The sequence below is a fragment of the Peromyscus californicus genome, unplaced genomic scaffold (assembly GCF_007827085.1).
Source record: "Peromyscus californicus insignis strain IS unplaced genomic scaffold, ASM782708v3 Scaffold_19__1_contigs__length_69161282, whole genome shotgun sequence".
NCBI classification, from domain to species: domain Eukaryota; kingdom Metazoa; phylum Chordata; class Mammalia; order Rodentia; family Cricetidae; genus Peromyscus; species Peromyscus californicus.
This window is the reverse complement of record NW_026294491.1, coordinates 2,674,511-2,687,068: the sequence shown is the minus strand read 5'-3', so window position 1 is coordinate 2,687,068 and position 12,558 is coordinate 2,674,511. Positions and strand designations below refer to the sequence as shown.

General features: G+C 54.5%; 1 protein-coding gene across 2 annotated transcripts in view; it reads left to right on the top strand.

Moving 5' to 3' along the window:
• Window positions 1-12,558, top strand: part of Tnxb (tenascin XB) — a 61,452-nt gene that overhangs the window by 4,971 nt on the left and 43,923 nt on the right. For both annotated transcript variants that reach the window (XM_052744249.1, XM_052744248.1), the window contains exons 2-6: window positions 3,932-4,315; window positions 4,613-6,454; window positions 6,850-6,965; window positions 11,697-11,853; window positions 11,974-12,237. In XM_052744249.1, the coding sequence (XP_052600209.1) occupies window positions 3,932-4,315; window positions 4,613-6,454; window positions 6,850-6,965; window positions 11,697-11,853; window positions 11,974-12,237 (2,763 nt within the window). The remainder of the gene's footprint in view (window positions 1-3,931; window positions 4,316-4,612; window positions 6,455-6,849; window positions 6,966-11,696; window positions 11,854-11,973; window positions 12,238-12,558) is intronic.

Genomic DNA, 12,558 nt, shown 5'->3' with positions numbered 1-12,558 from the left:
GGAGACTCGAAGAACGCAGTGAGGAGCAGGCATGCTCCACAGAGGTGACTGTATATACAGAGGTTCGGGTTGAGTAAGGAACATGGAGAGTGAAGTATTTCATGAAGACCAGTGGGGGGATGGATGGTGGGGTGTCTCAGTGGGTGAAGGTGCTTGCTGCCAAGCCTGATGACCTGAGTTCAATCCCCGGAACCCATACGGTGGAAGAGAGATGGCTGGCATGTTGGACATCACAAACTGTTTCAAAATGGAGGAGGTGGTCAGCTTATCATTGCTTTTGAGAGAAGTTGAGTTAAGAAGAAGACAGACATCACTTAGATTTTGTAGGAGACCGCAGGGGGAGTTGCTGGGTGATTTTGAAGGTGGTGGGAAGCCAGTTGGAGTGGATTGAGGCATGCATGCAGACTAGGGAAACAGGAATAGAAAGTGTAGTGAAGTGTGGTGGCTGGAGGTGTGTGATGTCAGCAAGGATTTGTTTCTAATCACAGGGTATAGCTCTCAGACCCTGACACACAAATCCTGTGTGTACAGTTCATCAAGGATGTCCCGGGAATCTCCGCTGTGTCTCCTCTAGTCTATAGTATCCCTAACTGTAATCCTACCCTGTCTCCTAAGAGCACAGATTAGCTCTGCCTGTTCATGTGCCTCGCATAAATAACATCATGTAGAACATCATCTTCCCGTGGTTTCCTTTGCTTGGCATGTGCATGGAATTCACTCACGCCATGTGTAGCAAAGAGGAAGGTTTTCCTGTTGCGTGATACTCTGCTCTGTCTCTGCCATCATTCATCCAATTGAGTTGCATTTCAGTTAATGTAAATAAACCTTGTGAACAGCCAGCAGTGTGTGGTGGTGTGTTCATCCCAAAATGTGAAAGGCTGAGGCAGGAGGATTGAAAGTTTAAGATCGTCCTAGACTACATAATAAGATCCTTTATCAAAAGGACAACAGTTTAGGAAAAGACAAAACAAAACAAAACAACTTAGAGGTTAGGAGCAATGGTTGCTCTTGCAGAAGACCCAGGTTTATTTGTTTATTGTTGTGTTTGTGTGTGTGCGCAGGAGTGCAGTTGCCCAGAATCCAGAAGAGAGCATCTGATCCCCTAGAGCTGGAGTTATAGGCAGTTGTGAGCGGCCCAACATAGATGCTGGGAACCTCTGCAAGAGAAGCTCACACTCTTAGATTTTATGCGTATGTGTATGTTGGTGTGTGCACGTACATGGAGGCCAGAGTTCCACATTGGGTGTCTTCTGTTTCTCTCCACCTTATTCTTCGAGACAGGGTCCTGAACCTGGAGCTCGCATGCTGTTCCAGACTTGCTGTCCTGCCCCATCTCCTCAGCACTGCTCACAGGCATACAGCATAGCACCTCGCTCTCACGAGGGTGCTGAGGATGAAACCCAGGCTCTAACACTCACAGACACTTTAGCAGTGGACCCATCACCCCAGCCTCTATTTGGCGCTCTCTCTCTCTCTCTCTCTCTCTCTCTCTCTCTCTCTCTCTCTCTCTCTCTCTTACACACACACACACACACACACACACACACACACACACACACACACACACACTTGCTCTCCCGTTCATGTTTATCTCACATGCTTCTCCCAGTCTGTGAATTGTCTTGTTTTCTTACTGATGTCATTTGGCGACCAGCTGTTTTCAATTCTTGAGCTAGACACACAGCTCCGTGGTAGAGCCTCTGCCCAGCATGTTCCATCCTCAACACAGAGGAAATAAGTCAGGGAGTGGAGTTATCACTTCCAGCAAGGTCCACTGTGTTCATTCTTCTGTGGTTAGGTTTTGTGTGCCTCACTTAAGCAATTTTCACTTACTCCAGTCAAAAAGATCTCTTCCCATGTTTTCTTTATGTTGCTATGGGAACCTTGGCTTTCCCTTTTATATTTAGGACTATGATCCACCTCACAGTAGTTTCTGTATTTGGATATAAGGTAGGGACCAATCCTTTTTGTTTTCCCTGTATGGCTCTTTAATTGATGCAACATTTATTTATTTATTTGATTTAGTTATTATTTTATTTTTATATGTATGAGTGTTTGCCTGCATGTATGTCTGTGTACCAGCTGTGTGCAGTATCTGTAAAGGTCAGAAGAGGGCATCAGATCCCCTGGAACTGGAGTTAGGGAGGGTTGTGAGCCCCCATGTGGGTGCTGGGAACTGAACCCAGCCCAGGTCCCCTGCAAGAGTGGTAAGTGCTCTTAAGGCCCTAGCCATGTCTCCAGCCCCACTATTCTCTTTTTAAGTGCCATAGGATCTTAGTTATTAATCAACTGACCACATATGCACGGCTCCTTCTCTGAGTCCTACTCCACCTGTGTGCCCTTTTGTAAATCTTGGTATTTGACAGTTCTGAGGAAGAGGTGTTGTTTTTAACTGGAGATATTAGAGCTCTTGGGACCCTTTCCCTCCTACTGGGTTGCCTGGTCCAGCCTTGATATGAGGGTTTGCGCCTTGTCTTATTGTAACTTGTTATGTCGTGTTCATTTGATGACCCTGGGAGGCCTGCTCTTCTGAGGGGAGCTGGAGGAGCAGTGGATCTGGGGAGAGGGGAGGGAGTGCGGAGGGAGGGGAGGCTGCAGCCAGGACACAGTGTATGAGAGAAGAAGAAAAAAATTAAAAGGCGAGCCGGGCCTGGTGGCGCACACCTTTAACCCCAGCACTCAGGAGGCAGAGGCAGGCGGATCTCTGGGTCTGAGGCCAGCCCGGTGGACAGAGTGAGTTCCAGGACAGCCAGGACTGTTGCATAGAGAAACCCTGTCTGGAAAAAACAAAGTAACAAACAAACAAACAAATGAAAAGGCTGACTGGAAAAGACTTAGTGGGTGAAGGTATTTGCTGCCAAGCCTGAGAAACAAAGTTAAATCCGAGGGGTGACTGAAAATTATTCTTTGACCTCCACAGGCACACTGTGGTATGCCCAGCTCCCCAGAATAAACTAACAAACAAACAAATGAATAAATGTGTTTTTTAAGACTGATGGGAAGGATTGCGTTGAGAGTGAAGGATTAAAAAGTGAGGGGGAGCCGAGCAGAGTAGTGCCTGCTGCTCATCCTGGCAGAGGCGGGAGGAGCAGGTGTTCGAGGCTGTCCTTGGCGACATAGTGAATTTGATGCCAGCCTGAGCTACAGGAGACCTGCATTAAAAAAGGAGGCGGTGGAGGTGAGGAGGAGGAGGAGGAGGAGGAGGAGGAAGAAAAGGAAAGAAAGGAGCTGAAGAAATCCTTCGCCTGTGGGAGTCTGTCAGACAGTGGGCACTGGGGAGCTGGGTGCTTGGGGAGGCCTTGACCTCATCTGCTAGACTCCCTTGGCACAGGTGCGTTGAGTGTGGTCTTTATCCAACCAGTGTCCCTGCTAAGTACCTGTGGCAGAGCCAGGACAAGTGAGGTCTCTGCTCTCCCTTTTAGTGGTGGGAGACAGATAAACACACACACACACACACACACACACACACACACACACACACACACACACGTCCAGGCCACACTAAATGTCACGAGGAGTGTGAGCGGGCCATCGTGATTGGGAGGGGTGGGGACAAGCTGCTCCGCCCAGCATAAGGATGCCCTTCCTGAGGTAAGAGGTCAGCTTGTGGGAGTCAAGGAAAGAGCATTCTAGACAGAGGGGACATACAGCCCAGAGGGCCTGAGGCTGGTTTGTGGAACAAACAGGAAACCAGTGTGAGGTGTGGAGTAGGATGCGGGAGCCGAACCAGTTAAGTAGGGAAGAGAGGGTGAGCAAATGACTTAGAAAGTGACATAGACCAGCCCTGCCTGAGAGGCTATCCCTCAGGCTAGGATCCTCGTCTGCCTGTGAGTTGAGATTGTTACCTGCAGGTGTTCCACGTCCAGGTGCTGGGGACGAGGGAAACCGACTTCGCCGAATCAGTTCTCACACTTGCCCTCTCTCCCTTCAGCTTCCCGAATGATGCCAGCTCAATGCGCCCTGACCTCAATCCTGACTCTCCTGGTGTTGCTCGGCACAGCCAGAGCAGGCCCTTTCTCTCCTCGGTCCAATACGACCCTCCCGGCCCCACGGCCCCCTCCCCAGCCAGGGGGCCCTTCTTCTCAGCTGTATGAGCACACTGTGGGAGGCGGGGAGAAGCAGGTGGTATTCACCCACCGCATTAACCTGCCTCCTTCGGCCGGCTGTGGCTGTCCGCCGGGCACTGAACCCCCAGTGCCTGCTTCAGAGGTGCAGGCCCTGAGGGTCCGGCTGGAGATCCTGGAGGAGCTGGTGAAGGGACTCAAGGAGCACTGCTCAGGAGGGTGCTGTCCCACGGCTGCGCAGGCTGGCACGGGTGAGCAGAGATGGGGGGCGTGGCAAAGAGGAAGGGAGAAGAGGATCTGGATGGGAGAGGCGCCTAGGCTGACATAAAGGATCTTGGGATGAAGGAGAAAATGTGCCATCTCCCACTCCTTAGAGGTGAGGGGTGCAATGAAGGGTGCAACTTGGAGGCGGGAGATGACTAGAGTCAACCCAAACACTCACAAGAGGGCATGTATGCTAAGCAACTAGGAGTTAAAATGGCCTTCTGAAACTAGACTGGCCACTGTCACTAATACGGCCTGGGTCTCGCTTCTCCTTCCTGCACCAGGCCAGACCGATGTGCGGAGCCTCTGCAGCCTCCATGGTGTCTTTGACCTGAGCCGCTGCGCCTGTTCCTGCGAGCCTGGCTGGGGTGGACCCACCTGCTCAGACCCTACAGACACTAAGCCGCCCACCTCGTCCCCGGCTGGCCCAGCCGCCAGGGCCTGTCCCGATGACTGCAACGACCAGGGTCGCTGCGTCGGAGGACGCTGCGTGTGCTTCCCGGGCTACAGCGGCCCCAGTTGTAGCTGGCCCTCTTGCCCCGGAGATTGTCAGGGGCGCGGGCGCTGCGTGCAGGGGGTGTGCGTGTGTCGCGCTGGCTTCTCGGGCCCCGACTGCAGCCAGCGCTCCTGCCCTCGCAACTGCAATCAGAGAGGACGCTGTGAGGAAGGGCGCTGCGTGTGTGACCCTGGCTACTCCGGTGAGGACTGTGGGGTGCGAAGCTGTCCCCGGGGCTGCAGCCTGAGGGGCCGATGTGAGAATGGACGCTGCGTGTGCAACCCAGGCTACTCGGGTGAGGACTGTGGGGTGCGGAACTGTCCCCGGGGCTGCAGCCAGAGGGGCCGCTGTGAGGACGGCCGCTGCGTGTGCGACCCCGGCTACAGTGGTGAAGACTGCAGCGTGCGGAGCTGCCCATGGGACTGTGGCGAGGGAGGCCGCTGCGTGGACGGCCGCTGCGTGTGCTGGCCCGGGTACTCCGGCGAAGACTGTAGCGCGCGGACGTGCCCGCGTGACTGCCGGGGCCGTGGCCGTTGCGAGGACGGGGAATGCATCTGTGACGCAGGCTACAGCGGCGACGACTGCGGCGTGCAGAGCTGCCCCGGGGACTGTAACCAAAGGGGCCACTGCGAGGACGGCCGCTGCGTGTGCTGGCCCGGGTACACAGGGGCGGACTGCAGCGCGCGCGCCTGCCCACGGGACTGCCGGGGCCGAGGGCGCTGCGAGGACGGCGTGTGCGTGTGCCACGCGGGCTACAGCGGCGAGGACTGCGGGGTGCGCAGCTGTCCCGGGGACTGTCGCGGCCGGGGGAGCTGCGAGAACGGCCGCTGCGTGTGCTGGCCCGGGTACACAGGCCGGGACTGTGGCACGCGCGCCTGCCCGGGCGACTGTCGCGGGCGCGGGCGCTGCGTGGACGGCCGCTGCGTGTGCAATCTGGGCTTCGCGGGCGAGGACTGCGGGAGCCGTCGGTGCCCCGGGGACTGCCGCGGACACGGCCACTGCGAGGACGGTGTGTGCGTGTGTAACGCAGGCTACTCGGGCGAAGACTGCGGCACACGCAGCTGTCCCAGCGGCTGCAGGGGCCGCGGCCGGTGCCTGGACGGGCTCTGCGTGTGCGAGGACGGCTACACGGGCGAGGACTGTGGCGTGAGACGGTGCCCTCGCGACTGCAGCCAGCAAGGCGTGTGCCAGGACGGCTTGTGCTTCTGCCACGCCGGCTACGCGGGCGAGGACTGCAGCATCCGCACCTGCCCGGCGGACTGCAACCGGCGCGGCCGCTGTGACGACGGGCGCTGTGTGTGCGACCCAGGCTACACCGGCCCTGCCTGTGCCACGCGCACCTGCCCGGCGGATTGTCGTGGCCGTGGGCGCTGTGTGCAGGGAGTGTGCCGGTGCTACGCCGGCTACGGTGGTGAGGACTGTGGACAAGAAGAGCCTCCTGCCAGCGCCTGTCCCGGGGGCTGTGGGCCACGGGAACTGTGCCGCGCAGGCCAATGTGTGTGTGTTGAGGGCTTCCGAGGCCCAGACTGTGCCATCCAGACATGCCCAGGTGACTGTCGCGGCAGGGGGGAGTGTCTCCAGGGCAGATGCGTCTGTCAAGATGGCTATGCTGGCGAAGACTGCGGGGAAGGTGAGCCAGGTGCCTCCTCCCATACATTGGGGCAGGGATAGGGATTCTGGCTTGCAGAGGCCTGAGGCCTAGGGGCCTAGAGGAAGAGCAGAGAGAGTTGTTCCTTGTAGAGTGGGAGGAGGGATCAGTCAGAAGGACCCCACAGTGGAACCACAAGCACATGCCAGTGGATGTTTAGATCTGACCTTTAGATCTCTGAGCAAAGGGTTGTCTTTAAAGAGTTTTTATGTTCAGGACATGGGAGAAGTTGAGGGACACGCCCAGGCCCTTTTTGGGCCTTTTCCAGTGTTCCCCAACCTGAGTTTGGGCAGTGGGAACAAAGATGTGTGACCCTGAGTGAGCCATGGCTCTGCCCCCAGCTAATCAATCGGCTTTTCCTACTCTATTCTGGGCAGAGGTACCAGCCATCCAGAACATGAGGATGCATCTCCTGGAGGAGACGACAGTCAGGACGGAGTGGACCCGGGCTCCTGGTCCTGTGGATGCCTACGAAATCCAGTTTATCCCCATGGTGAGGGGAAGCAAAGGGGGAGGTTGGTTGGGCAGCATAAGGGGGAGGGGGAGGGCTCACATCACGCAAGAAGTCACATGTCTGGGTCGGCTCTAAATGCCTTCTTACCCTGCCCCAGCCTGGCACAGGGGCCTCAACACTGGTCCAGGGCAACTAGGGTATTGATGGTGATGGTGAGTTCACTACTCCTGGCTGCTCAGTGCACAGTGGCCATTGCTGTTAGTCTTTGTGGCTGAGTCCAAGTCTGCCCCCATTCTACACACACCCATTTGCATTGGCTGGGCACCAGCATCTGGGGTCCATGGTGGTCTCCTTGTGCCCCGTGCTCAGAGCGCTCAGCTGTCACCTCATCTCAGGCAGACCATCATCCTCTTCCTTCTTCCCCCATGCTTTGTTTTCAGATTTAAATTTGCTGTGCTCTTTGCACATGCTTCCCAAGACGGGGAGACCCATTGCCCACGCTGGACCCACTGACATTTCCTCCGAGTTGCTGTATATTAACCTGCAGTCGCACAAACTGTCAGTGGTTTTGATCCTGTTTGTTTAAGTATCTTTTCAGTGCAAATCTCAGAGGCCCAGAGCAAAACCTTTAGAAAGTATCGATAAGCACTCCAGGTGTGGTGGCACATGCCTTCAGTCCCAGCACCCAGGAGGCAGAGGCAGGTGGATCTCTGGGAGTTCCAGGCCAGCCTGGTCTACAAAGCTAAGCTCCAAGACAGGCAAGGCTACACAAAGAAACCTTGTCTGGAAAAAAACAAAAAGAAAAAGAAAAAAAAAGAAAGAAATTATAGACAAGCAAGCAGAAAGGCAGGACAGAATGAAGGGAGAAGAGGAAAGGAAGATGGAAGCCAACATTCACTGCCCACCCTTCCAGTCTATATATAGGCTTCGCTCAGGCTCTGTTCAATGTTATCTTTCCTGGTTTAGACCAAGCTGTCTGGGCCGTCACAATAATTCCGAGTCCCTGAGCTTGTTTTCCCAGCTCCTGTCAGTGCGTCTCCAATCATTCTTCCTCCGCCTCTAACTTGTTCTTCAAACATTTGGGAGCGTAGTGAGGACAAAGCCTGAGACCCCTCCTTGGGGACCGTTCTCTACACAGATTGGACTTGGGGTACATGGATACTTCCACTTCTCAGTCACCTGACCTTTCCCACATCATCCCACAAATGTTAGGCAAGGCCACACTTGTGTCCATCAGTCCAGGGAAAACCCCAGACAAGCATACTCCCCGGCCCTAAAGCTAGGCCCTGGGACAGAGAGGGATGCGGCAAAGTGCTAGCTGTCATCCTCACCCCAGGGCAGGTCCCACAGCAAAGTCTGTATCCCAAGCACCGGTTCCTGCACTGTGGCACAACCAAGATAACCTCCCCCCCTTCTCCTCTCTACATTTTTATATGAAAATAATTTAATCAGGAGACAAGAATTTGGCAACTAGAGAAGAGAAAAAATGATTGTTGGCCGCCTGACAGTAAAACAAGCCCGCTAACGTTTTACAAAGTGTCTCTCCCACTCTCTCGCATGTGTACACTATTTACATAGCTCTAATCTGGAGGGTGGGACTTTTGGAAGGAATTTTCCTATGAACCTTCAGGATAAGGAGAAATAAAATAAACAGTTGAGATAAGAGAGGCCTTCAGGCTGTGTCGTCTCCTGCTCCAAACACACGCAGCCCCATCTTTGGGTGTTGTCGAGGGGTGCGGCTTTTGCTTGGCCTTTATTCTGAGCAGGGTGGTGTAAGCTGGTCTGTACCAAGCCTGGCTCTCAGCCCTTCACCTCTGCTCTGGGCATGGGACCCTTCCAGGTCCTCTGTGAGGCTGTATGTGAAGGAAGTTCCTGTAAACTGGTCCTTAATCAGACACTCGGTCCATGCTCATCCCTCAGACATCTTTATTTGCTTTTTGTGGAGACTCTTGGACCTGAGCCTTTTGCCTTGGCCATGATCTGTCCATCAGCTGACATGGAGCCTGTTCTTCAGCTCTCTGTCACCCACTCCTTCTTTATCACAGCCTGTCTCTTCCTTGTTCCTGGCAGCTTTTTCCCCCCAGAAACACTTCTCTCTCAGAACCCGACCGCTATTCCCAGCCAAGTACACACTCCATTTTCAGAACTCAGGACTCCCACTTCCTCCTGTGTGTGTGGATTGCCACTGCGACTCAGTGTTCCAGGACCTGGGTGTCGGTGTCACCAGGGAGCTCGCTGAAATACTGTCACAGGAGTTGCTTCCTCCATCTCAGGATCTGAGTGAGAGGTGTGGGGGTGTGGAGGTGTCAGGGACTTGTTGGGACAAAAATTCTTCTCGTTCATACTCATGGCCTCAAACCCTAGGACTGTCCCCTCTCTTCTACAAGGTGTGAGCGAGTGTGACCCGAGGATCCTGAATGCTAGTCAGAGATCATTGGGCATTCTTTGTCGGAGTGTTCTCTGTGGCCGGGAAACTGGGCTGTGTCCAGTGCTCACTGGGACACAGACCTGGACCTCAGAAAACTTTTTCTTGGGTGTCCTGGAGTGAAAGGGGAGATGAGAGCTAGGTCCTCTCGGGGGATCATCCAAGCTAGACTTTCCCTGTGGGACCCTGAGGAGGCTGAGACCGAGACTCAAGTTAAACAGTCACCAGGAACAAGCAACGAGGAGCCAAGCTTTACCAGGGAGTGGTGCCAGCCACCAACATCTGGCCAGAAAGCCTGCCTCAGACCCTCAAGACAGGGCTGGGCAGTGTGGGTGAGGCTGGCATGGGGACTTCCAGGGAGGAACCAAGAAAGAGGTTGATCCAAAGAAAGAAGAACTCAGGATGGGTTTGCTTTAGTGAAAGATCTAAACTTTGGGGCGTACTCTAGAAGGAGAGACAGATCGGGGGGGGGGACTATGGGAAGTGGGAGGATGTCACATGTGCTGGGTGAAGGCCCCCCAAGGCCCCGCAGAGTTGGAACTGTAGGAGCAGGGCAGGCTTCTCTGTACCCAGGGGAACCTTTCCACCCAGCAAGGAGTGTCACAGCTTTAGTTCATCCTCACCCAAAAGCCTCCACGTGGCTTCTCATCTGGTTTTTTACTTTGGTATTTACTATGCTTTTTTGGTTTAGGACAGTTCCTTTCAAATTTTCCAGCCCCATTTGGCTGAATGGAGGTGTCCCTACCACGGCCAACATAGCTAAGCGGAACAGAGCGTCCTCAGCGGCTGTCCTTGCTGGGCAGCTCCACACAATGCAGGGCTGTTACAGTGCTCACAGAGTCCAGCCTTCCCATGTCCCCAGCAGCTGGCACTCTGGGGGCCCGCAGGGTCACCCCACATAATCTCACGACCTTAAACACACACCCAAAGGATAGTTGTTGTTGTTTCTGGTGGATATTTACCACACATAGAAATTGGGGAGGGAGAGGTCTACATTTGGCTACTAAGTTATTCTCAACCCATGACAGGGATGGTATCTTATTTTTTGAGTCTCCAACACACAGCATGGTGGCAGGTGTAAACAGCATTCAGGAAATGTGCTATTAGAACTTTGAGCAGGTGGGCCTTTCTTTAAAGGGTGTGTATGACTGCTGAAAAGACAGGAAAATGTCTAAAGGGGCACCCAGTCACACACAGGCAGCGACATCCCCAGGGTCAGCTAAACAGATTCGGGAAAGAGGAGGGGGCGCAGGACATCCCTGCTTTGCCTTGTCTGTTCTGAAAGAGCGTGTGTAGGAGTCACCAGGGAAACTGGAGGGGAACCTGGGTCAGGCAGAATTCTGGCAGACAAGCAGGGATTGCCCATGAGAGGGGAGCCTGGGGACACACTGCCTGAGCTCAAGCCTCTCTGCATTTTTATATTTTTAAAGATTTACCACCAGGTGTGGTGGCGCACGCCTTTAATTCCAGCACTCAGGAGGCAGAGCAGGCAGATCTCCATGAGCTTGAGGCCAGCCTGGGCTACAGAGTGAGTTCTAGACAGCCAGGGCTAGATCTAGATCCACCTGCCTCTGCCTCCCAAGTGCTGGGATTAAAGGCCTGAGCCACCATGCCTTGGTCAGCCCAAGCTTTCTTAAGAAACTTATGTTGGGGGACTGGAGAGATGGCTCAGTGGTTAAGGGTACTGGCTGCTCTTCCAGATGGTCCTGAGTTCAATTCCCAGCAACCACATGTGACCCACAACCATCTGTAATGAGATCTGGTGCCCTCTTCTGGCCTGCAGGCATACATGCAGGCAGAACACTGTATACATAATAAATGAATAAATCTTAAAAAAAAAAAAAGAAAATTATTTTATGTATAATTATCTGTCTGTGTGTTTGTGTGTGGATATGTGCACACAAATGCAGGGGCCTGAAGAGGTCAGAGGTGTTGGATCCCTTGGAGCTGGAGATAGATGGTTGTAAGCTGCCCCGTGTGGGTGCTGGGAACTGAACTTAGATCCTCTGCAGGAACAGTAAGCTACCTCTCCAATCTTTCTGCTCTCCTGGTGTGCACCCTGCCAGGACACGGTCTTTCTGAGCCCGGAGTCCTCATCTGTCAAGTAGGATTGATAGAACCCTCCTCACAGATGGTCGAGTGAACTGATGGACACAAACCACAGAGAGAAGTCACTGGCCAGAGCGAGGCTCCAGGCGTCTTGCGGTTCCCGTCCACGCTCCCCAGCTTGTATAGGGCCAAGTCCTACACTGTCCTGTGTTGACACCATTTGGAATTGTTACAGAGAAAGGACTGGGGAGCAAGGAAGAGAGCCCCATTCCAATGCACCTGGTACTCTCTTGCAGACTGAGGGGGCAAGTCCCCCATTCACAGCTCGGGTGCCCAGCTCCGCCTCAGCCTATGACCAGAGAGGGCTGGCCCCTGGTCAGGACTACCAGGTCACTGTCCGTGCTCTACGAGGGACCAGCTGGGGTCCTCCTGCCTCTAAGACCATCACTACCAGTGAGAGCTGGGGCTGTGGGGGCAAGACATCTGAATTTGACAGGGGATCTGCTGGGGGTGGGGGCTGCACCAGAGCAGAGTGGATTCCCTCCTGAGCCGTCTTCTGTCTCACCCTGCTAGTGATCGATGGTCCTCAGGACCTCCGCGTGGTAGCTGTGACTCCGACCACACTGGATCTCAGCTGGCTGCGCCCCCAGGCTGAGGTGGACCGATTTGTGGTGTCCTATGTCAGTGCTGGCAACCAAAGGGTGCGGCTGGAAGTTCCCCCCGAGGCAGACAGGACTCAGCTAACCGACCTGATGCCAGGCGTGGAGTATGTGGTGACCGTCACCGCAGAACGAGGCCGTGCAGTGAGCTACCCGGCTTCCATCAGGGCAAACACAGGTATGGCACTCGGGGTGTAGGGAAGAGCCCTCTCCTGGGGGCCCAGGCTGGAGGGTCACAGACGTCTGTGGCAGTCGGAGAACACCTGCTACAGCCCTGCTCTATTTATCTAAAGGCACTGGGGAGGCAGCCCTTAGGTGCTTGGAGTGAGTCCTATAGGAAGCTTGCAGGTTAGACCGTGGGAGGGACTGCCCCTGGGAGGGAAGCAGTATACAGAAGATGCGGCCCCAGGGGAGGGTGGCTTTTGTCCTCACATGGATAGTGGACAGTCTGGTCTTGTGGAGACTAGAGCTAAGCAGGTCACAGGTCACCATCTTGCTG